Here is a 21,885-nt window from a genome sequence, read left to right on the forward strand (position 1 = left end):
AAACCAGGAACAGCCCGTTGACTCATGGGTAATATAGGCTAGTAATGGCCGAACACACGGTCGCAGAAGAAGCACACATTTAGCTGCGAAGTGAAATGGATGCAGACACAAGTGTATGTATTTTCGTGTGTTACAATCAGTGTAATTTGTAACTTGAGAATTTGATAAAGCGTGTGTGAACTTATAACTGTTTTTAATGGGCTTTTTGTCCTTGTTTGTTACGAAAAAGGATGCATGCGCAGTCACCGTGTCCCTGTGTTTTGTGGTCTTCTCAGAAACAGTGTTTATACTGTTAGTGTTAGCGGCCTAGTCATAACAATACCCACAGACAGTCAGAAAACACACAATCGATCAAGAAAAAAATTATAATTTTCACTTCAAGCGTCTTTTTGACAAAATCTTATTTCTTCTTTGTAATTTTATATGTTGATCACGGCGGGAAGATATTTTCAGTGGACTGTTTACGTACACAGTAACACACGTGCTGATGTTGCGGTCCTTACCCCACAGATGGAGAGAGACGAAGACAGTAAAACGGAATAACAGAATATAAATGGGACAGGGCGGTGTAATGATTAAGTCTTGGTGTTGCTTTTCGTGATGTTTTGTATTACAAGTACTAAGTAGGCTATTTTTGTGTGTTGCAGACCTTTAAAATCATGTCTATTTATTACATGTACTTAGAGGTCAAAACATGATGTGCGTTTTTGACTAGTACTTAGTAGGGACAGTCATGTAGCCTAGGATTCGCAGCCTTTCAACTTTTATTCTTCTCTGTGATATTTAAGAATCCTGTCTTCGGTGATTTTTAAATCAATTCCTGCTAAAAAAGATCAATAAATTAAATAATCTTGATCCCGCTTTCACTTCAGATTTACTACCCCCTGCTAAAAACAAAAACAAATCACCCCCCCCCCCCCTTTTTTTTTTACATTTAGTCAAGTTTTGACTAAGTGTTTTAACGTAGAGGGGGGAATCGAGACGAGGGTGTGGTGTATGTGTGTGTGTAGAGCGATTCAGAGAAAACTACTGGACTGATCTTCATGAAACTTGACATGAGAGATCCTGAGTATGGTATCTCCAGACGTTTTTTTCATTTTTTGAGTCACTTGAGAAAAAGTGACTCTATGTAATCGGTCAGTGTTAGTCTGTCCGGCCGGCCGGCCGGCCGTAGACACCACCTTAACGTTGGACTTTTCTCGGAAACTATCAAAGCGATCGGGCTCATATTTTGTTTAGTCGTGACCTCCAATGACCTCTACACTTTAACGATGGTTTCGTTGACCTTTGACCTTTTTCAAGGTCACAGGTCAGCGTCAAAGGAAAAATTAGACATTTTATATCTTTGACAAAGTTCATCGGATGTGATTGAAACTTTGTAGGATTATTCTTTACATCAAAGTATTTACATCTGTAGCCTTTTACGAACGTTATCAGAAAAACAAGGGAGATAACTAGCCTTTTCTGTTCGGCAACACACAACTTAACGTTGGGCTTTTCTCGGAAACTATAAAAGTGACCGGGCTCAAATTTTATGTGAACGTGACTCATTGTGTTGTGAATAGCAATTTCTTCCTGTCCATCTGATGCCTCATATAATATTCAGAACTGCGAAAGTGACTCGATCGAGCGTTTGCTCTTCTTGTTTAATAAATGTCTTTGATGACATCCTATCCGGCTTTTCGTGAAAGTTGAGGCGGCACTGTCACGCTCTCATTTTTCAACCAAATTGGTTGAAATTTTGGTCAAGTAATCTTCGACGAAGCCCGGACTTTGATATTTCATTTCAGCTTGAAGTTGAAGGCTTAAACATTAATTAATGAGTTTGCTCATTAAAGTTGTCATTAAAATCGATTTTTCGCAAATAGATTTAAAATTGATTGCATCGTATTCTTCATCACATTCTGAATCTAAAAATATACATATTCATATGTCATGTTTACTCTTAAAATGTGATAATAATAATAATAATAATGGAAACTTATAGAGCGCTTACCTAGAAGCTCTAAGCGCTTTACAATGACATTGCTATACACATGTACAAAACCAAAATACAACATTAAGACACAAAAAGAACAGGAGTACAAAAGCAAATTCATCGTTTAAATCGATCACAATTAACGAAAATAGATTAATTAATCTTACGATTAAAATTTAAGAAATCGATCCAAAAATGATTTCATCTTATTCTTTATCATTTCCTGATTCCAAAAACATATAGATATGATAGGTTGGATTCAAAACAAGCTCAGAAAGTTAACAAGAATACAGAAAAGCGCGCTTTCCTGCTTAGCACAATACGCTACCGCGCTAATCTGGCGTGTCAATATCACTACGTTTTGCACGTGGGAGGTGAGCGATTTCCTTCATGCGGGGATTGACGAAGCTGTACTGTCTTGGTGAAAAAATACTCTGCGTTCAGTTTCATTCCGTGACTGTTCGACAGCTTGACTAAATGTAATTTCGCCTTACGCGAATTGTTTTACAGTTGCACTCAGTGCTTGTGGCATCGTTTTTACATTTTGTAATAGAGACTATAAATATATTTGTAAGTAATGACTTTTGTTTCATTGGGTAAGGCCTAAAAAAAAAATAGGTGTGGTTACGGTAACCCGACCTACCCTATTTTTAGGGGCCGATCCTTTAACTTTTTATTACATTTGTAAAAAAAACAAAACAAAAAAACGCAGCGAAAGCGCCCGTGTCGCACACTTATTTCCCTGTCAAGTACCGAACTTTCCGGGTCATAAGGCGCGACTTTTTTCCTCGAGTTCGACCCCTGCGTCTTGTATAACGAAGCGCCTAATCCGTGTATGAAATACGAAAAAAATCAAAGAGACCGCTTGAGTACCAGTCAAACAACTTGTGATAATGCATGTTTCAGCTGCTAGGTACTGCCCTGCCTTTGATCTGGCCGCACACACAGATTTCCACTCTGTTAAACTCTGTCACTGACCCCGATGCAGGAAGTGTTTCCTCTCTCAGATATGACAGGGGAACCACCTCTCATGGCGAAAACTGGGTCATTGACCCCTGGGAAGAAGGTCGTGTCTTTTAACAAGGCCACCCAGCTATCACAATGCCTTTGGTCACTGACCGGTCACTGACCCCGATGCAGGAAGTGTTTCCTCTCTCAGATCTATATGACAGGGGAACCACCTCTCATGGCAAAAAATTTGTACACATTAGCAAAAAAAGTTTTAAAAAAAAAAGTGATTGCCTACCTACCTACCCTATTTTTTTTGGCTATGTTACCGTAACCACACCTATTTTTTTTTTTGGCCTAAGGCTCAGGGGTGTTCCTAGCATCGGTTTTCGGTCATTTGACAGGCGAAAGCTCCAAAATGACCGGCATGTTTCGGGCTCAACTGGTCAATTGTTCGACAAAATTGAGCTTGAGCCGGTCTGTGACCGACAGTTACATGACCACGTCGGTCAATAGCAAAATCAATCTTAGATTTGAAATGAAATTCTTATTCAAAACTGTCCAACTCATCCCGAACATCAATCACTTCTTTTCGATTGAAAAACCGGAAGTCAATGATAGCCGAAGTAGTGAACCAATTTCAACTTCGTCGTTTGAGAACTTATGATTTTCGCGACATTGATTGAAGCAGACGACATATTTGTGTGCAAAGCGGACCGTGCGTCATCCTCATGTCTTGCAAAAAAAAGTTAAAAACTGACCCAAAGCAACGAAAGCTTATGTTTTTTAGCACCTCATGGAGCAGTGCAGCAGCATGTGAACAAAACAAAACAGGTGAGGGAGGAAGTTATGAGAATGAGACAGAGAACGTGGCAACCGATGAAACGAAAGTAGATTCAGAGAGTGAGGCCGACCGTGGGTTCGTACAAGACTGGCGAAGTTCCCATGGCTTCGGTTTGACGCAAGCAAAAACAAAATGTTGTGCAAAAATGCAAAAAGAAAAACTATTTTCACGAGAGGCTGTGAAAATGTTCATGCTTCGACAATGCAAGACCATGAGAAGAGAGGCATGAGCAAATTATAATTAGCAACAAATATGATATAGTTTAAACTATTTTTTAAGGAACAATCGCGACTGGGCCGTATGACCGACACTTTTTGCATCAGCTGGTCAAATGACCAGTTGTTATTTGGAGAGGTGGTCATTTGACCAGCAACGCCAAATTTCTCGGAACACCCCTGTAGGGCTGCATGGGTAGAACATTGTTCCCAGGGTAAATGGAGTAGGTTTCATTACGTGCTTGTCAGAGCAGCTACACCTGTATTGGTTTGCTGAATTAGCAAGTCATAGTGTTAGGCTACATTTTTGAAACAGATTTATTTGTATTTGACATAATAAATAATATTTTTATTTCACTTCTATAAAACTTTGTTCACCATTCATCCAGAGTCATCACATTTGCAAACTCATTTTGACAGTTTGAGGAAGTGATATGGTATTGGTACACAAATTGATAGATCCAGTACGTCCATGACTTTTTCAAGAAAGAAAGGTTTTATTTTATTGAACAGAGTGGCGGTCATTTTGACTTACTGGGGGCAGCTTTGTCAGAGTCTGGCTTGGATGGTCTTGCCGATGAATTTGGTGAAGACGATCATGGTTCCTCTACACCTATGCCCGCCCAGGTATGTTTTCCTTGTCAAGAGAAATACAAGCTGTCTTTCAATTAGTCGTGTGTGTGTTTGTCTGAGTTTTAATTTTCTTTATTTGACAAGTAATATTTCCTTACAGTTGGGATTCAATAATACGTATAAAAGTTTGTGACTGTGTTTTGCAAATTAAAATGGATACAAGCAATTTATTTGGTGTTTTTTGGAGGGGCTGTATTAATCAGCATTCACCATTGATTAAAAACATGTTTTTCCTTGTTCCATACAAATTTGTCATGCCCACTTCAGGAAGAGGGTTGTACGTAAGTTACATGCAAGTCCTGTTGATGGTTTTAGGTTGTGGCTCGGCAGCCTCCCCTGGCCCAGTCCACACCTCGACCAGCACTGGCCTCACAGATGATCAATGTGCGAACACCTGCCTCCAGTCTCAGTCATGGCCAGATCATCGTCACTCAGGCCGGTGCCATGCCGCAGTCCATCAGGGTGGTGCAAAGCACTGACCCCAATGGATCAAGGACACCTGTCACCAAGGTCATTCGAATCCCACAAGGTCAGGTAGGGTCCAACTCCCTGCTGCGGACTTCCAACGGGACACCGATCATTACCAGTCAGACGCCGAACGGTCAGAGAATTGTGCAGCGCATGGTGTCGACGGGGACACCTGGTTCCGCCGGTCGGATCATCATATCGCACGTCCCAAACGGTGGGGGCAATCCCCAGACCAAGAGCATCATCATGACGCCGCAGAGTGGGTCGGCCACCCCCCAGATCTCCAAGAATATCATCATCACACCACAGGGGGCCAAGAGCGTGGGAAACACCGTGGCCAGAAAGATCTTTGTGACTCGCAACGGTCAGACACTGACCCCCATTACAACCACGGCCAACGGACATGTGGTGTTAGCCTCTCAACTCTTACACACAGCAGGGGGTGGGGAGAGGTTTCTGCTCAACCAGGCCAACGGGCAGATAGTGCGAGTGACGTCTGCCTCTCTCACCTCCACAGCCAGTGTTTCAGGGACCCCCCGGGTTGTGACGGCCACCACCCCCCAGCACACGCAGATCATCCGCTCCCCCTCCGTCGGTCATCTGCGCTCCATCACTCTCCCCTCCAATGCAGCTGACAGATCTCCGCTTCAGATCATCAACAAGACGGGCCTGGGAGGGGGCAAGGTCATCACAGCCTCGTCAGCCCCCTCCCCCGGCCCGCCCCCCCTGCACCATTCCGCCAGCTTGTCCGCTCTGTCCAACGGAGACGCTGGGTCTCGCAGTAACTCTCCCGTGTACAGCATTGGAAACATTCCCACCGTCGTGTCTCAGAAACTCCACCTGGGCAACCTCGGCAGTTTGAGTGCTGGTGGTGGTGGTGGTGGTGGGGGAGTGCCCATGATGCAACCAGTGACTGTAACCAACAAGGACATCTCTAGGATGTGGTCCAACGAAGCTGAGTGTCGGAGCAGAGCTGCGGGTAGACAGGTAACAAATCAGACTAAGAAACAGTGCAACCATTTTGCCTGTAGACATAATACATCTTTTTCAGTTTTATGATAATGAGTGTTAGTTACGGCTTTAGGTTGTTAAGTTATTAATTCTGCACTTTGGTATTTATTTTAAGCCGTGAAAGCAATTGAAAGATAAAGCAAGTGTGATTTTAAGACAGTTAAAATGTTGGAAAATAGGACTTAGATTTAGAATGTACAACTTAAAACATCAGAAAGTAGAAGTCCGACCGCTATTTCAATTTGTTCATGCTCATAACTTCCATTCTGCATTCATCAAACTACACACATCAATCAAGATTTCACAAGGTTTTGATTTTAAAATTTAACCCTCAAGTATTTTACTTTCACTTTCAGTTTCAGTCATGATTTTATGGAGGAAGAAAAAGGCGTGCTGTACAAACACAAGTTTGCTGATGACAGTTTGACACGTGTCGTATGTGTGTTGATGACACTGAACACAGTACACACTCAAACGCACGCTCCTTCTCATATAAAGTAATAGTTGGGCTCACTGTCTCATAGCTGGCCAGGCTTCTACATAGGATACAACCATACCTCTACTTGTACATAGGATACAACCATACCTCTACTTGTACATAGGATACAACCATACCTCTACTTGTACATAGGATACAACCATACCTCTACTTGTACATAGGATACAACCATACCTCTACTTGTACATAGGATACAACCATACCTCTACTTGTACATAGGATACAACCATACCTCTACTTGTACATAGGATACAACCATACCTCTACTTGTACATAGGATACAACCATACCTCTACTTGTACACATGCCTAAAATCAACACCCTCTGTGCTTGCTGTGGTGAATTGGGACTTTTTTTCATGAATTAACTCATCCAAAAAAATCCCCACCGTGTACAGAGAACGCCCAGGCTGTTCATTCTTGGTACTTGGCCAAGTGGAGGGATGATCCAATCAGTAAAAGCCAGATCTGAGATTGGAAGCCCAACTGTTTACACAGAGAGGAGTGTTCTTTTAAGTACTCAAGTCAAAAAGTGTTCAAGTTTTAAATCAAACCTTCACACATTTAAGTCATAACTTCATGGAGGAAGGGCAAGATTATTTATGAAAAAAATAATTTTGGAAGATTAAAAAGCGTGTCATTAATACATGCGTCTCACTAGTGGGTGTACTGATTGATGTGCGTGTTTGCATGTCATTAATACGCGCATGTCACTAGCGGGTGTATTTGCAGCACACCTTGCAGCAGATGGCGGAAGAGGTGGAGGAAGAGGAATCGGAAGAACTGGGTCACGCCGAGACCTACGCCGAGTACATGCCCACCAAGTGTGAGTGACATTCACAGACCTGTTTACACTACACATTGAGCGTAGTAAACTACGATTTTGGACCCCAAACTACGCAACTACGCATGCTTGTCTTATACTACGCAAACGTTTCGTTTCGACTACACATTTTGACATTTTGAATACGAAAAAACGCGAGCGAGTTCCGATCCATAATTTGTACTAACCGGTTGTGTACTGCGTGCAAAACATGCCCGGCGCCCGCGAGAGTAGCGTAGTCAGTTGGTCTTGCTGCTGTTATTACAACAATCGCGGGCGTTTCAGCACATACTTTTCTGAACGCGGTCACTTCGTAGCTCATTCTTTCTGGAGGGAAAAAAAATGGCTACAGCGACGAACACGGATTCAGAAGACTTTGGCGATCAACCGCTACGGAGCAAAAAAAAGAAGCTTGGTCAAACTCCCAGCAAGGCTTTTCTGCCAAAGTACTATGAGGAGCATCCATGCCTAGTTTCGTGGAGAAAAGGGAAGCATTTTGCCCACTGCACTGTGTGCAACACAGCTTTTTCAGAGAAGCACAGTGGGCTTTACGACCGTGTAACCGCCACAAGAAAAGCACTTCTCATGAGGAATTCGAGAAATCCCGACCAAAGCAGAGGAAAATTTGGACTGTTTTGTGAAGAAACGCGTGTCAGGGAAAGAAGACCAAGACAAGCTCACTTTTGAGAGATCGGTAACCAGAGCAGATGCAATGACCTGCCATATTATTATTATTGCCGACGCAAACCTGTTCTGTTTAGGCCAAAAAAAAATAGGTCTGTTTACGGTAACATAGGCCAAAAAAAATAGGGTCGGTAGGTCGGGATTTTTTTTTTTTTTTTTTTTTTCTCCAAAAAAACTATATTTTTACGTTATTTTGCGAAAAAAAACCTCTTTTTTTTCCCAAATGCCCAAAAAAAGTCTAGGGTCGCGCGAAAAAAATAGGGTCGGTCGGGTTACCGTAAACAGACTATTTTTTTTTTTGGCCTTATATGCACATTTGCCTTCATGTTGATACACATACTCCCAGTCCCTACTTTTTGTGACTTGATGTTCTCAGATTGTCACAGGTCTTGAATAGGGGGTCCCACTGTATATGAACTGCATAGCCTACCCCTCAACATAGCTTTTTTTTTAACAAATGCATGGGTGAAACTTTTCTGCCTTAGGGCGGAAATCCGCCAAATGAAATTAGTCAAATAAAGAATTCCTTATTTTGAAAATCTGTAAAAAAAAAAAAAAAATTTGTTTTTTGTTTTTATTTGCCGGCGATCCGATCTGTATTTTCTCTAACACAGTGACCGGACATCGCTGAATCTTTGTTTCCCTGAGCGCGCGAATTATCGGGCTACAGCTTGGCATTTGTTATCATTGTGTACTGTGCAAATTTGTGTGTTTGGGATACCAGGAAAGGCCTACTTTTACCCTTAAAAAGCCTGATTTTTCGTTTTCTTCCGGGGGCGAAGCCCCCTGGGCCCCCTAAGAGGGCGTTGCCCCTGCACCCCACCAGGGCGTGGGCGGCCCCTGGACCCCGGCCTCATTTTCCTTATTTTTAATTCTGATCAGTTTCACCCATGCAAATGTTCCAAACTAGTTAATAATTTTTTTCTTAACAAATAAACTTAATGTTTGGCTTGTATTTTTGTGGGGGCTTTGTTTGTAATTGTATGAGGAGTATTGTTTACATTGTAATAGTTTTGTTTGGAGTGTTGAGTGTTTGTTTTAGTACGGTATAAGTAACTGTTCTGTTTTGCGGTTTGGGTTGATCAAATTGAAATACTACACATTCACCTGCCAAACTACACATTTGCCTTATTTTCACACCCAAACCTACACATGGTACATTTCAGGGGTAGGCAGGTCTGCATTCAGCTTGTTGATACAGTGGAACCCTCCTGAGAAAATTGGATCTTGAAATGGAGGGAGTTTTAAAATGGTGGTACTTTTACAGAGGTAATGAACAGAAAGTCTGAAAAAATAAGGTTTAAAGACCACCTCTGTGTCACCGTCAAGACTTTTGTCACCCAAGGTTTTCCCTTTATGAAGTCTGTAAATTAATCTCCATTTTAAGACTCCCTTCTTCACAAGACCTAATTTGTCCAGACTGTTTAAAGTTAAAGTTTAAGTCGCCAGATTTATATCGGAGAAACCGCCCGCACCCTCGAGGTGCGTTTTTCCGAGCATCTGGCCGACATCCGTCATTCCCGCAATAGGCCAGTATCCCTTTATTTCACCGCCATTAATCACTCACTTGATCATGTCAAAGTCATGGCTCTGTGGCAAGTACGTGGCGACTCCTTCGAGCGCAAACTCAGGGAGTCCCACATCATATCATCCCTCGGCACTACCTGCCCTGATGGAATTAACATCCGCCGTTAATTCATTCGTCTCAACCTTCCCCCCGCTGTTCCACCTTGTGTGTATGTGTGTGTGTCCGCACGGGTACGTGAGTTTCCTCTTTCGTTCCCATTCATTCCCCCCTCCCCCACATTTTGTTTGGTCTACAGACCTCAAAACTGCCGCTTTTCAACTCTAACTTTTTCTTGCCTGTGTTATTGTTGGCTTCCCCTCGAGTAGCTTCCCTTGCTTCTCTGTCTTTGTCATTTGTTGGTTTGTGCAGTGCAGTTGTTTTGTCAGTTATTCTCCTCTTTATCTGTTCTATCGTCTTTCTTCTTCTTTTTTGTGTGTGTACTTTTGTGTTTTTGTGCCAAAAGAAGACCCTTAGGTTGAAACGTCGCTGTTAGTGTTATTCGTTCCGTGATCCTCATTTTAACGTGAGTACACAACTACATTGCTTTTTGGTCTCTTTATTGTTCCCTCTCACGTGTAGTCGCCATTGTTTAATACTTAAAGTTTAAGGTTGTAAAAGTTGCAAAAACAGTGATTTCATTGTACTATTGCTTATGCATCGCTCCCTTTACTGTTCTTGCTTTTACTAGTGTTGAGTGTTTTGTTAAGACCAGCCTGGACACTACCAAAAATATATTTTGAGGTGAAAATGATCAAGCTACACATGATTCTGTTCTGGTACAGCTGTAGGATAGACACTAAACATTGGCAGCTGTCTGCGTTCTGCTGTGAGGACATCTTTTAGAATTGGACATGTTTCTTTTACTTTTAGTTGCTGCTGTTCTGTGTGAGGTTCTTGAGAGTTTTAGTCTTGGTCCTTAAATCTCACCGTCTGCATCTATGCAGATGTTTATTTGCCTAAATAATTGGTTAAGTCCTTGTCAATGATGAAAACACATGAGCTTTGTGTGACTTTGCCATGATGTTCAATGATAGGCCTGAGACAAGGTTTTGAAGTTACTGCTTCTGCTCAGTGCTGTGTTGTTATTCAACTTATTGGGCCTCTGTTTTGGGTCCCTGATGCATTGGTGTTTTTTTGTTTGATGCATGATTGCATTGGTCTGATTCCTGGCTGGTCGGCGGTCTGATATTTTTGACACAAAGGTCTACTGACCAAAGAAAGAAATGTTTTGCCAATACATTTGGACACATAATAATAAAATGTTCAGTCCAGGTCATAGTTCCAACTGACCTATTGTTATCTGAGCATGGGAACAACACTGTGACTCCCTTTACAGTTTTTGCTTTTGCAGTTTTTGAGTGGCTTTTAAGATCAGCCTTCACAAAACTGTGGCTGTGGTGACTGTGTTCAAAACGACTTGTCTTTGTAATTGTATCAGTTGTATTGTCGATTGACTCGAGATTGAGGGTCACGGTGACCTGATGATCCCATCTTTAGTCCGTTTCAAGGAAGAAAATTAAGGGGGGGGGGGGGGGGGTTGTAGGATAGCCACTGAGTCGCTGACTGAGCATTGGCAGCCACCTACATTTTGATCTGAGAAAGTCTGCAGCCATGGCTATAGTTTCAGCATAGTTCTGGAGGGTTTTTCATATTTTTTCCAGGGCTTAAAATCTCTTCTGCTGTCTGTCTATTGTTGTCAGTCCTTGTCAATGATGAAAACACATGAGCTTTGTGTGACTTTGCCGTGATGTTCAATGATAGGCCTGAGACAAGGTTTTGAAGTTACTACATCAGTTCATATAGTTCTGGAAAGAATTTGAGTATTGACTGGTAAATTTCCCTTCATGTAGTCTGTAATTTGTGTAAAGTAACCTCCATTTATGACTCCCTTCATGTAGTCTGTAATTTGTGTAAAGTAACCTCCCTTTATGACTCCCTTCATGTAGTCTGTAATTTGTGTAAAGTAACCTCCCTTTATGACTCCCTTCATGTAGTCTGTAATTTGTGTTAAGTAACCTCCCTTTATGACTCCCTTCATGTAGTCTGTAATTTGTGTAAAGTAACCTCCCTTTATGACTCCCTTCATGTAGTCTGTAATTTGTGTAAAGTAACCTCCCTTTATGACTCCCTTCATGTAGTCTGTAATTTGTGTAAAGTAACCTCCCTTTATGACTCCCTTCATGTAGTCTGTAATTTGTGTAAAGTAACCTCCCTTTATGACTCCCTTTATTACTGGACCTAATTTATGGGGATTGTTAGAGGTTGTTAAAAAGAACTTTTGTTAAACTATTGCTTAGGCCTAAAAAAAAAAATAGGTGTGGTTACGGTAACCCGACCTACCCTATTTTTAGGGGCCGACCCTATAACTTTTTATTACATTTGTCAAAAACAAAAAAACAAAAACAACCCCGAGTGCAGAAAACGCAATGAAAGCGAAATCCCCCGAGTCGCACACTTATTTCCCTGTCAAGTAGGTTTAATGTGTACACATTAGAAAAAAAAGTTTTAAAAAAAAGTGATTGCCTACCTTCCTACCCTATTTATTTTGGCTATGTTACCGTAACCACACCTATTTTTTTTGTTGGCCGACCGTCTGATCTTTGGTTGGTCGACCGTCTGATAGTTTGGTTGGTCGACCGTCTGATCTTTGGTTGGTCGACCGTCTGATAGTTTGGTTGGTCGACCGTCTGATAGTTTGGTTGGTCGACCGTCTGATCTTTGGTTGGTCGACCGTCTGATAGTTTGGTTGGTCGACCGTCTGATAGTTTGGTTGGTCGACCGTCTGATCTTTGGTTGGTCGACCGTCTGATCTTTGGTTGGTCGACCATCTGATAGTTTGGATTTGAAGGTCTTGTTTACGAAAAAAAATTGGTAGCCAATGCAATTGGACACATATTTTCAATCCAGGTCCAACTGACTTATTGTCCTTGAGTCTAGGAACAATACTGAGACTCCCTTTATAGTTTTGCTTTTGGACTGACTTTTACGATCAGCCGTTACTGAAGTGTATTTCATGGTGACTTTGTTCAAGAAGATTTGTCTTTGGATCAGTTTTATTTTCCATTGAGCGGTCATTGAATGGCAGGTTGTAAAACAAGAGGTTTTGTTGAACTATTGCTTATGCATCACTGACTTTACTGTTCTTGCTTTTACTAGTTTTAGAGTGTTTTTTTTTTTTTTTTTTTTTTTTTTTTTTCTTTCTTTTTTTCTCTTTTTTTTTTTTTTTTTGAACCTCAGTTACAATATGACTCGCTACGAGTATGATACTGTGAGCGAAGCTGAACAGTTTAAACGTAAACAGAATGGGTTATAAATAATAATAATATCATTCTTTCGTTTAACATGGACAATCTTCGAAAATGTACAATATTTTCAATCAATTATAATTTAGCTATAATTCTCTCCGTCAACTGGCATTTGCACACTTTCTCTCTTTCTCTATCCTCTCTCCCCATCCTCTCTCTCCCTCCCCTCCCCTCTCTCCCTCTCTCTATCTTTAATCGTCCTCTCTCTCTCTCTCCCCCTCTCCCCTTCTCTGTCTCTCTCACCCTCCCTGCCACTCTCTCTCTCTCTCTCTGATACTGTGAGCGATGCTGAACAGTTTAAACATAAACCCTACCATTCTCTCTCTCTCTCTTTCTTGCTTTTACTAGTTTTAGAGTGTTTTGTTAAGATTAGCCTGGACTCTACCAACATGTATTTTGACTTTGAGGTGAGAGTGATCAAGCTACACATGAAGTTTTTTCTTGTACAGCTGTAGGATTGACAGCTGTCTGCATTCTTATCTGGGGACATCTTTGGGCATGTTTTTTTCTTAGCAGTTGCCGCTATTCTGTGTGAAGTTCTGGAGAGGTTTTTTTCTGGTCTCTAAATATTACCCACAGTCTGCCTGTCTTTGCAGCTATTTGTTTGCCTAGATGATTGGTTATGTCTTTGTCAATGATGAAAACACATGAGCTTTGTGTGACTTTGCCATGATGTTCAATGATAGGCCTGAGACAAGGTTTTGAAGTTACTGCTCCTCAAAAGGAATTGAATATTAACTCGTAATCCAGTGTTGTTATCAATACCAGACCTCTGTTTACGGTCACTGATGCGGTTTTTAATTTTTTTTTTTTATCTTACTCATTGATCTGATCCCTTGCTCAGGTTGACTGTCTGATAGTTATGACACGAAGGAGGTCTTCTGACCCAAAAATTGTTGGGGGGGGGGGGGGGGGTTGAAGGATAAGACCCTGACCATTGACAGCTACCTGCATTCTAATGTTAGAGTTAGATAGTCTTCAGACATGGTTGTTCTCGTTGCGGCTGTTGTGCATGTAGTTCTAGAGGGTTTATCATATTTAGTCCAGGGCTTAAAAAATCGCATCTGCTGTGTCTATTGTTTGCAAGTTTTTTTTAAGCCTTGATAATGTGCAAGTCCTTGTCAATGATGAAAACATGAGCTTTGTGTGACTTTGCCGTGATGTTCAATGATAGGCCTGAGACAAGGTTTTGAAGTTCCTACATCAGTACATACACTTCTGGAAAGAAATGGAGTATTGACTGATAATTTTCCCTTCATGAAATCTGTAAACTAACCTCCATTTTAAGACTCCCTTCTTTACAAAACCTAGTTAGTCCGGATTAATGGTTGAGGTTGTAAAACAGAGGTTTTGCTTGAACTGTTGCTTAGGCATCACTCACTTTACTGTTCTTGCTTTTATTAGTTTTAGAGTGTGTTTTGTTAAGATTAGCCTGGACCCTACCAAAAAGTATTTTTACTTTGAGGTGAGAGTGATCAAGCTACACATGGTGTTGTTCTTGTACAGCTGTAGTTGCCGCGTGTGAAGTTCTGGAGAGTTTTTGTCCCGGTCTCCAAATCTGACCCCCTGTTTGTCTGCCTGTGTAACTGTATGCAGCTGTTTGTTAGCCTAGCTAATGCAAAAGTCCTTGTCAATGATGAAAACATGAGCTTTGTGTGACTTTGCCGTGATGTTCAATGATAGGCCTGAGACAAGGTTTTGAAGTTACTGCTTTGTGGGGACTGTGTTCAAAATATTATTATCCGAGGAAGTCTTTAGTCATGGCTGTTATAGATGAACCTGTTCTGCCCATACTTTTAGAGGGTTTTTCATGTTTTGTCCAGGGCTTGATGAAGTTAATATCTCATCTGCTGTCTGTCTTTTGTTTGCAACTTTTGTGGCCTTAGATAATTGAAAGTCCTTGTCAATGATGAAAACACATGAGCTTTGTGCATGATTTTGCCGTGATGTTCAATGATAGGCCTGAGACAAGGTTTTGAATTCATGAAGTTACTGCTTCTGGAAAGGAGTTGAGTAAAAACTTGTAATCATGTGTTGTAATTGGGCCTCCGTTTTTGGTCAATGATGCGTTACTTTTGTCATCTGATCCCTGGCTGGTTGACCGTCCCATACTTTTGCAGCGGGAGTTCTTGTAGGATAGGCACTGGCAGGCTACCTCAAGTCTGATCTGAGAAAGTCTTCAGACATAGTTGTTATGGTTGCAGCTGTTCGGCATGTGATTGTAGAGGGTTTTTCATATTTTATGCAGGGCTTAAAATCTCATTTGCTGTCTATTGTTTGCAACTTTTTTGATTGACTAGATAATGTGTATCTTTGTCAGTCCTTGTCAATGATGAAAACACATGAGCTTTGTGTGACTTTGCCGTGATGTTCAATGATAGGCCTGAGACAAGGTTACTGCTTCTGGAAAGGAATTGAGTACAAATTGGAAATCCAGGCTTGTTAACATGTTCCTGTCTTCGGTCACTGATGCATTGCTCTGATCCCTGTTTGATCTACGGTCTGATAATTTTGATATGAAGGTCTTGTCACCAAACAATTTTTTGTAGCCAATGCAATTGGACAAATATTTCAAGTCCAGGTCCAACTGACCTTTTGTCCTTGAGTCTGGGAACAACACTGTCACTCCCTTTACAGTTTTTGCTTCTGGGGTGGCTTTCACAATCAGCCTTTACAAAACTGCTGTTAAGTATATTTTGTGGGGACTGTGTTCATAATGACTTGTCTTTGGGTCAGGTTTGTTGTCCATTGAGGGTCAGTGGTGACCTTGTAATCCCATTTTTAATTTGTCTCTGTCAAGGAAGAGAAGTAAGTGTGGGGGGGGGGGGGGGTTGCTTCTATAGGAGAAGGCAGCTATCTTGCATTTTAATCAAAAGAAAATCTTCAGTTATGGTTGCTATAGTTGCAGCTGTTCTGCGCTTACTTTTAGAGAGTTTTTCATGTTTTGTCAGGGCTTAATGAAGTTAACATTGCATCTGCTGTCTGTCTTTTGTGTGCAACTTTTGTGGCCTAGATAATGATTCATGTGTAAGTCCTTGTCAATGATGAAAACACATGAGCTTTGTGTGACTTTACCGTGATGTTCAATGATAGGCCTGAGACAAGGTTTTGAAGTTGCTGCATCTGAAAAGGAATTGAGTATTAGCTCATAAGCCTGTGGTGTTATCGGGCCTGTGTTTTTTGTCACTGATGCTTAGCTTTTCTTATCTGATGCATTGCTCCGATCCCTGGGTGGTCCACCGTCTGATAGTTTTGATATGAAAGTCTTGTGAACGAATAATTTTGTGTAGCTCATGCAATTGGACACATATTTTCAATCCAGGTCCAACCCCCCGCGGGTTAGGGGGAGTCCCATATTGGTTGGGACTAGAAAGAATTTACCCGATGCTACCCAGCATGTCGTAAGAGGCGACTAATGGTTCTGTTTCTTCTCTTCTTTTGTCTTATTTCTGCCTTACCAGTCCTTTCACCTATATTTCCTTCCAAGAAAACTCTCCCTACTTTTCCCTGCAGTTTTCCAATTCTTTTCTTGTCTTATTTCTACCTGACTGGATCCATCACCTTTATTTCACTTACCAAAAGTCTTCTTTTCCACATCCTTATTTCTCTGCACCCCGCATGTCGTATGAGGCGACTAACAGATTCTGTTTCTCCTTTTACCCTTGTTAAGTGGTTCTTGTATAGAATATAGTCAAATGTTTGTAAAGATTTTAGTCAAGCAGTATGTAAGAAATGTTTAGTCCTTTGTACTGGAAACTTGCATTCTCCCAGTAAGGTCATATATTGTACTACGTTGCAAGCCCCTGGAGCAATTTTTGAGTCACTTGAGAAAAAGTGACTCTATGTAATCGGTCAGTGTTAGTCTGTCCGGCCGGCCGTCCGTAGACACCACCTTAACGTTGGACTTTTCTCGGAAACTATCAAAGCGATCGGGCTCATATTTTGTTTAGTCGTGACCTCCAATGACCTCTACACTTTAACGATGGTTTCGTTGACCTTTGACCTTTTTCAAGGTCACAGGTCAGCGTCAAAGGAAAAATTAGACATTTTATATCTTTGACAAAGTTCATCGGATGTGATTGAAACTTTGTAGGATTATTCTTTACATCAAAGTATTTACATCTGTAGCCTTTTACGAACGTTATCAGAAAAACAAGGGAGATAACTAGCCTTTTCTGTTCGGCAACACACAACTTAACGTTGGGCTTTTCTCGGAAACTATAAAAGTGACCGGGCTCAAATTTTATGTGAACGTGACTCATTGTGTTGTGAATAGCAATTTCTTCCTGTCCATCTGATGCCTCATATAATATTCAGAACTGCGAAAGTGACTCGATCGAGCGTTTGCTCTTCTTGTTTGATTAGTGCTTTTGTGAACAAGAAACACTTAAAGGCCCGGCAGGCATATATAAGGCGCCTGTGCCTCCCGTTATGGAGACCATTTGAAATTGTTCCTGAGCCACGAGCAGAAGTAGCTCTGATGTTTTTTTGAATATTTCACATACTAGGTCGCTTTCTCTCAAATAATTTTGCATACGCAAAGCTATTCCGACTACAAAGGCTAAGAAGTTGATACAAACGGTTAAAAAGTTGTCTGAAATGTTATATTTGTTGATAAAGATTTGAACTGAGAAATACGTTCGAAAAGGGGGCGTGGAAAACTTGGTCTTGACGTGACAGATTCACAACAGTGTTCTAAAAATAACACAGCACATGGCAAGCTTTACACATGCTGAAACAAGAAGCTGTCGCTTACCTTTACCACCAGTGATGTCCTTGGTATGGAATTCCGTTTGGATTTGGATAAAGTCCCCTCACTAAATCAAGTATACATTCCGGCATGATCTCTCTTTGTATATTAACTGTGCAGGGATTGTCAATGCTAAGTGTGCGTGTCTTTTTTTGAATGTAGAGAGGATGTCTCCATGCATTGCGTGTTGACATCATTGTCCAGTATTTTTTATACAGTCTTTTTCTGATCGCCGAATTTCTAATGTTTGCTGGCTGCCCACTGCCTAGCCACTTCTGTTTGCACGTTGCAACACACGGCAAACAAAAACAAAACAGACACTCCCCTTCGGCTGGCACTGGCACTGACACCTGTGCCCCTCCGATTCCTCGGCTTTCACCGCCCTCGCTACCAACGCTGAGGCCTGGACAAACACCGCGACCCGACACAGAACACAGTGCTGGTGAATCTGAGTCCCTCTCGACACTGATGCTGGCAATATTATCTCCAGAAGAAACTGATACTTCACTCCTTCTCGTATTCAAAAACCATCCACGATCACGAAAAAGTGTCTCAACAGACGTTTGTTGTTCTTCTGTTACGCCTAAAAGAGTCAAATCAAATGAGTTATTTTCCATTGATTATCATTTACACACTAACACGTCAAATTGCAAATGACTGAACAGTACAGGGCGCTAACCATGGTTCTGTAGAAAACTGAAACAAACTGACTGGTGGGAAACTAGGGCAGTCTGTCATCACGTAGATAGGGTTCGCGCCCTACTGGTGGGGACCTCCCAGGGATGAATAAAAACGACGGTGTCTCATTCTACTTCATTGTATTTAGGTACCTAGTTAGTTCCACAAATTGTGTTGGCATGTTACCCTCTAGTGGGCCTCACACCGCGCGGGCTGCTGAAGCAGAACCACACCTTTACAGAAGACCAGGCTCATTTGTGAATCAGGTTGGTCAAGTTGAAATTGTATCGTTGACTTTGCAACATATCCTATATATTTGTGAGCTGGTACTAATGAAAACCCCCTGGCAACAGACTGGCTCATTTTCAAGTCTATGCAAACGGGGGGAAGAGCAGAAAGCAAGACACATGAGTTGAGTTTCCGAATCCTGTGATGGGGAGGGGGTGGGGGTCGAGGGTTTACTCTCAGAAATATGAATACGTCTAATTATCTCGGTTGTGTGTGCCCTACAAGTACTCACTATACAGAGACTAGACCTTTCTGTAAGTCAGTGGTCCGCCCCCCTCCCCACCCCCTCCATGTCCCCCACCCCTCAGTGTCCCCGTACCCCCACCCCTTGTAGCCCCCCCCCCTCCTTGTGGCCCCAGTTTCCTTTCTACTTTTGTAGTTTGAAAAAGTGCGGTCATCTCGACCAGATTTTGCGCCCAAAAACAAGGCGCTAAAAATTCCCACCAATTATTCTGTTGTGTCTGTTTCTATCAGTGTGCTAGCTGGACATACTTACATTCTAAAAGATAGTGTTGGCACTGATTCTTCAAAAGTTGAATTAATCACAGAAATCAGTCATTTATCTAAATGTTCTATCAGTCCTGTACGGAGAAGGGCTTTGAAGTATTTACTTGTGGAATTTGGTTTGCTTTTTTCCAAAACGGTTGAGAGTTGCATTGTACCTAGACTGTGATTTTGTATTCCAAGAATGGAAGACATAACAAACGTACAAAAAAGAAAATATTACAAAGACTCAGAAGAAGCTGTAAAGCGAAGAAATGTTGGTCGTGTACAGAGAAAAGCAGAAGGCAAAATTCAGTTCAGTGGAGAGAAAGATGAAATTGATTTGATTCATTCACAAGTACGAAAGATTAAGACATTTTTAGGAGAAGGGAATCCAAACACTGTTACTAACAAACAACTTGTTGACACTATACTGCGTTTTTTCATCGATAAAAACATTGAACTTGATCCTCCTGCACCAACTGATGCTCCAGTTCTTGGACATTTTGCAGACACTTCTTTCTCCCTTGTCAGTGGTGTTGATTCTAGTGACGAACAGCTGTTTGTTTGTGCCCAGAGTTCCCTGGATAAGTTTTGTGAACGTGTGTATCATCATTCTGTTCAGTGTGGATGTAGTCTTGTGCGTACAAATATGAAAATGCTTGGACATGTCGGTCTTTTCACCTTTGCATGTGATAATGATCACAAAATCGACTGGCCTAGCTCGCCATACCTGGGTGTTAAATACCTTGTCAACTGCAAAATGATTCATGGGTATTTTGTTTCTGGGATAAAGCTGAACCAGTACCAGAGAATTGTTGAGGCAGCAGGCATTGGCAAACTGGGTGATGACTACGTAAGTAATGTTTTTAGCGTGTACAAGGATTGTGTCGCCAGACAGGTGTCTGACTCGACGTACGACGCCCTACTCGAGGAACTTGTTCTTTATGAGGATGGTGGCATCAGTATCCTTACGGATGCCAGACACGGAACGAGAAAAAACTCAAGATATTCTGACATTGTGTGTCTGGGCGCACAGAGCCACAAAGTGTTACACGTGTCCGTTGTGAGCAGGACCGATGAGCCGTGCGCCCAGAAACACGAACTGATTGGCACTAAGCGTGTCTACGACTATCTGGACGGGCAGGAGGATGGATCGGTCCACATACGAGTCCACTGTCACGACAGGAACGCCACCGTGAACAAGTGGGTGAGGGACAACCGGCCAGACACGACCTCAACTAATGACACTTGGCACGCTGCCAAAAACGTCGCCAAAGAGGTCCGAACAGTATGCACTGGGCCACGATACCAAGAAGGAAAAACCTGGCATCCAGAACTGAGTGACAAGGCTGCCAGCATCAAGACACACATGTACTGGAGCATGAAGAACTGTGAAGACGACCCTACCAAACTTCAAGCCATGATCATCAATATTATTCAACACTACAAAGGTAATCACCACGACTGCCACACCACGTCAAGATGCAAAACAGACCCACAGTACGAACCTTCAAAACTTCCAATCACAGACCCAAAGGCAGAACTTCTTTTACGACAAGCTTTAGAACGAACAGTCATTTTCAAGAACCCTTTAGATTACATTCACTGCATGGACACCTACTTCGTTGAATCATTCAACAACACCATGCTCCAGTACCATGACAAACGAACAGACGGCAGCCTTTCACTCGAGAGTTACACGCTGAGAACGCACATGTCAATACTAGACTGGAATGAGAACATCAACTCCAGAATAGTGACCTCTCTTCGTGAAATTCAGGATGCCAGGAATCCACGCCGTGTCAGTGCCAGGCGGAACTTAAAAAGAAAGTGTTTTGATTTCTGGACGATGCTGTGGCACGATTACGCATCAGCAATTCTTCAGCAGTAAAGGTAGGCAGTACACGCTTTCCATTCGGCTTTGACTAACACAGCATGGGATTGTTTACAGCATGCGTAGCATGCGTTCTCGCTATATTTAGTTAGGCTCCGCCCCTTTTTTGCGGTGCATCATGGGAGAGGCCGGATCGGTTGGGACGCGTTTAACAAGTGGCTCTATCCCATCTCCCCCCTTTCCCCTATCCCATCTCCCCCCTTTCCCTCGTCGCGATATAACCTTCGTGGTTGAAAACGACGTTAAACACCAAATAAAGAAAGAATCCAGGTCCAACTGACCTATTGTCTTCTTGAATCTGGGAACAACACTCTGACCTCCTTAACATACTTTGCATCTGGAGTGGCTTTTTTGATCAGTCTTAACACAATTACAAGTTTTCCCTTAAGTATATTTTGTTGGGAGTGTATTCAAAATGATTTGTCTTTGGATCAGTTTTATTGTCCATTGAGGGTCAGTGGTTACCTTGTAATCCTATCTTTAGTTTGTCTCTCTCAGGGAAGAAAAGTTAGTGAGGGATGGGTGGGGGGGGGGGGGGGGTGGTGTTCTGGTAGGATAAGCTGAAGCAACTGACTATTGGCAGCTATCTGCATTTTAATCTGAGAAAGTCTTCGGTCATGGCTGTTATACTTATGGTTGCAGCTGTTGAGCGTGTACTTTTAGAGGGTTTTACCGGTTTTGTCCAGGGCTTTAAGAAGTAAATGTGCACGTCCATGATATTGGGTAACGCCTAGGGGACATGAGCACTTTGAAAAAAAGTGTAAATAATCAAACTTAAACAGGCTTGTACACATACAAAAGACCTTTTTTGGCTC

At 42.0% G+C, this 21,885-nt stretch overlaps 2 protein-coding genes across 2 annotated transcripts in view; both read left to right on the forward strand.

The window, feature by feature from the left end:
- Positions 1-45: 45 nt before the first annotated feature.
- LOC138976717 (protein strawberry notch homolog 1-like) overlaps positions 46-21,885 on the forward strand; it is a 50,849-nt gene continuing 29,009 nt past the window's right edge. Inside the window, exons 1-4 of the mRNA XM_070349588.1 lie at positions 46-113; positions 4,499-4,612; positions 4,934-6,073; positions 7,328-7,421. Coding sequence (XP_070205689.1) covers positions 96-113; positions 4,499-4,612; positions 4,934-6,073; positions 7,328-7,421 — 1,366 coding nt within the window. The 5' untranslated portion in view covers positions 46-95. The remainder of the gene's footprint in view (positions 114-4,498; positions 4,613-4,933; positions 6,074-7,327; positions 7,422-21,885) is intronic.
- LOC138976715 (uncharacterized) lies at positions 19,043-21,268 on the forward strand. The gene has a single exon (XM_070349587.1). It carries the CDS (start codon positions 19,379-19,381, stop codon positions 21,065-21,067), a length of 1,689 nt encoding a protein of 562 aa, XP_070205688.1. The 5' UTR covers positions 19,043-19,378; the 3' UTR covers positions 21,068-21,268.

The sequence above is a fragment of the Littorina saxatilis genome, linkage group LG9 (assembly GCF_037325665.1).
Source record: "Littorina saxatilis isolate snail1 linkage group LG9, US_GU_Lsax_2.0, whole genome shotgun sequence".
Lineage (NCBI taxonomy): Eukaryota > Metazoa > Mollusca > Gastropoda > Littorinimorpha > Littorinidae > Littorina > Littorina saxatilis.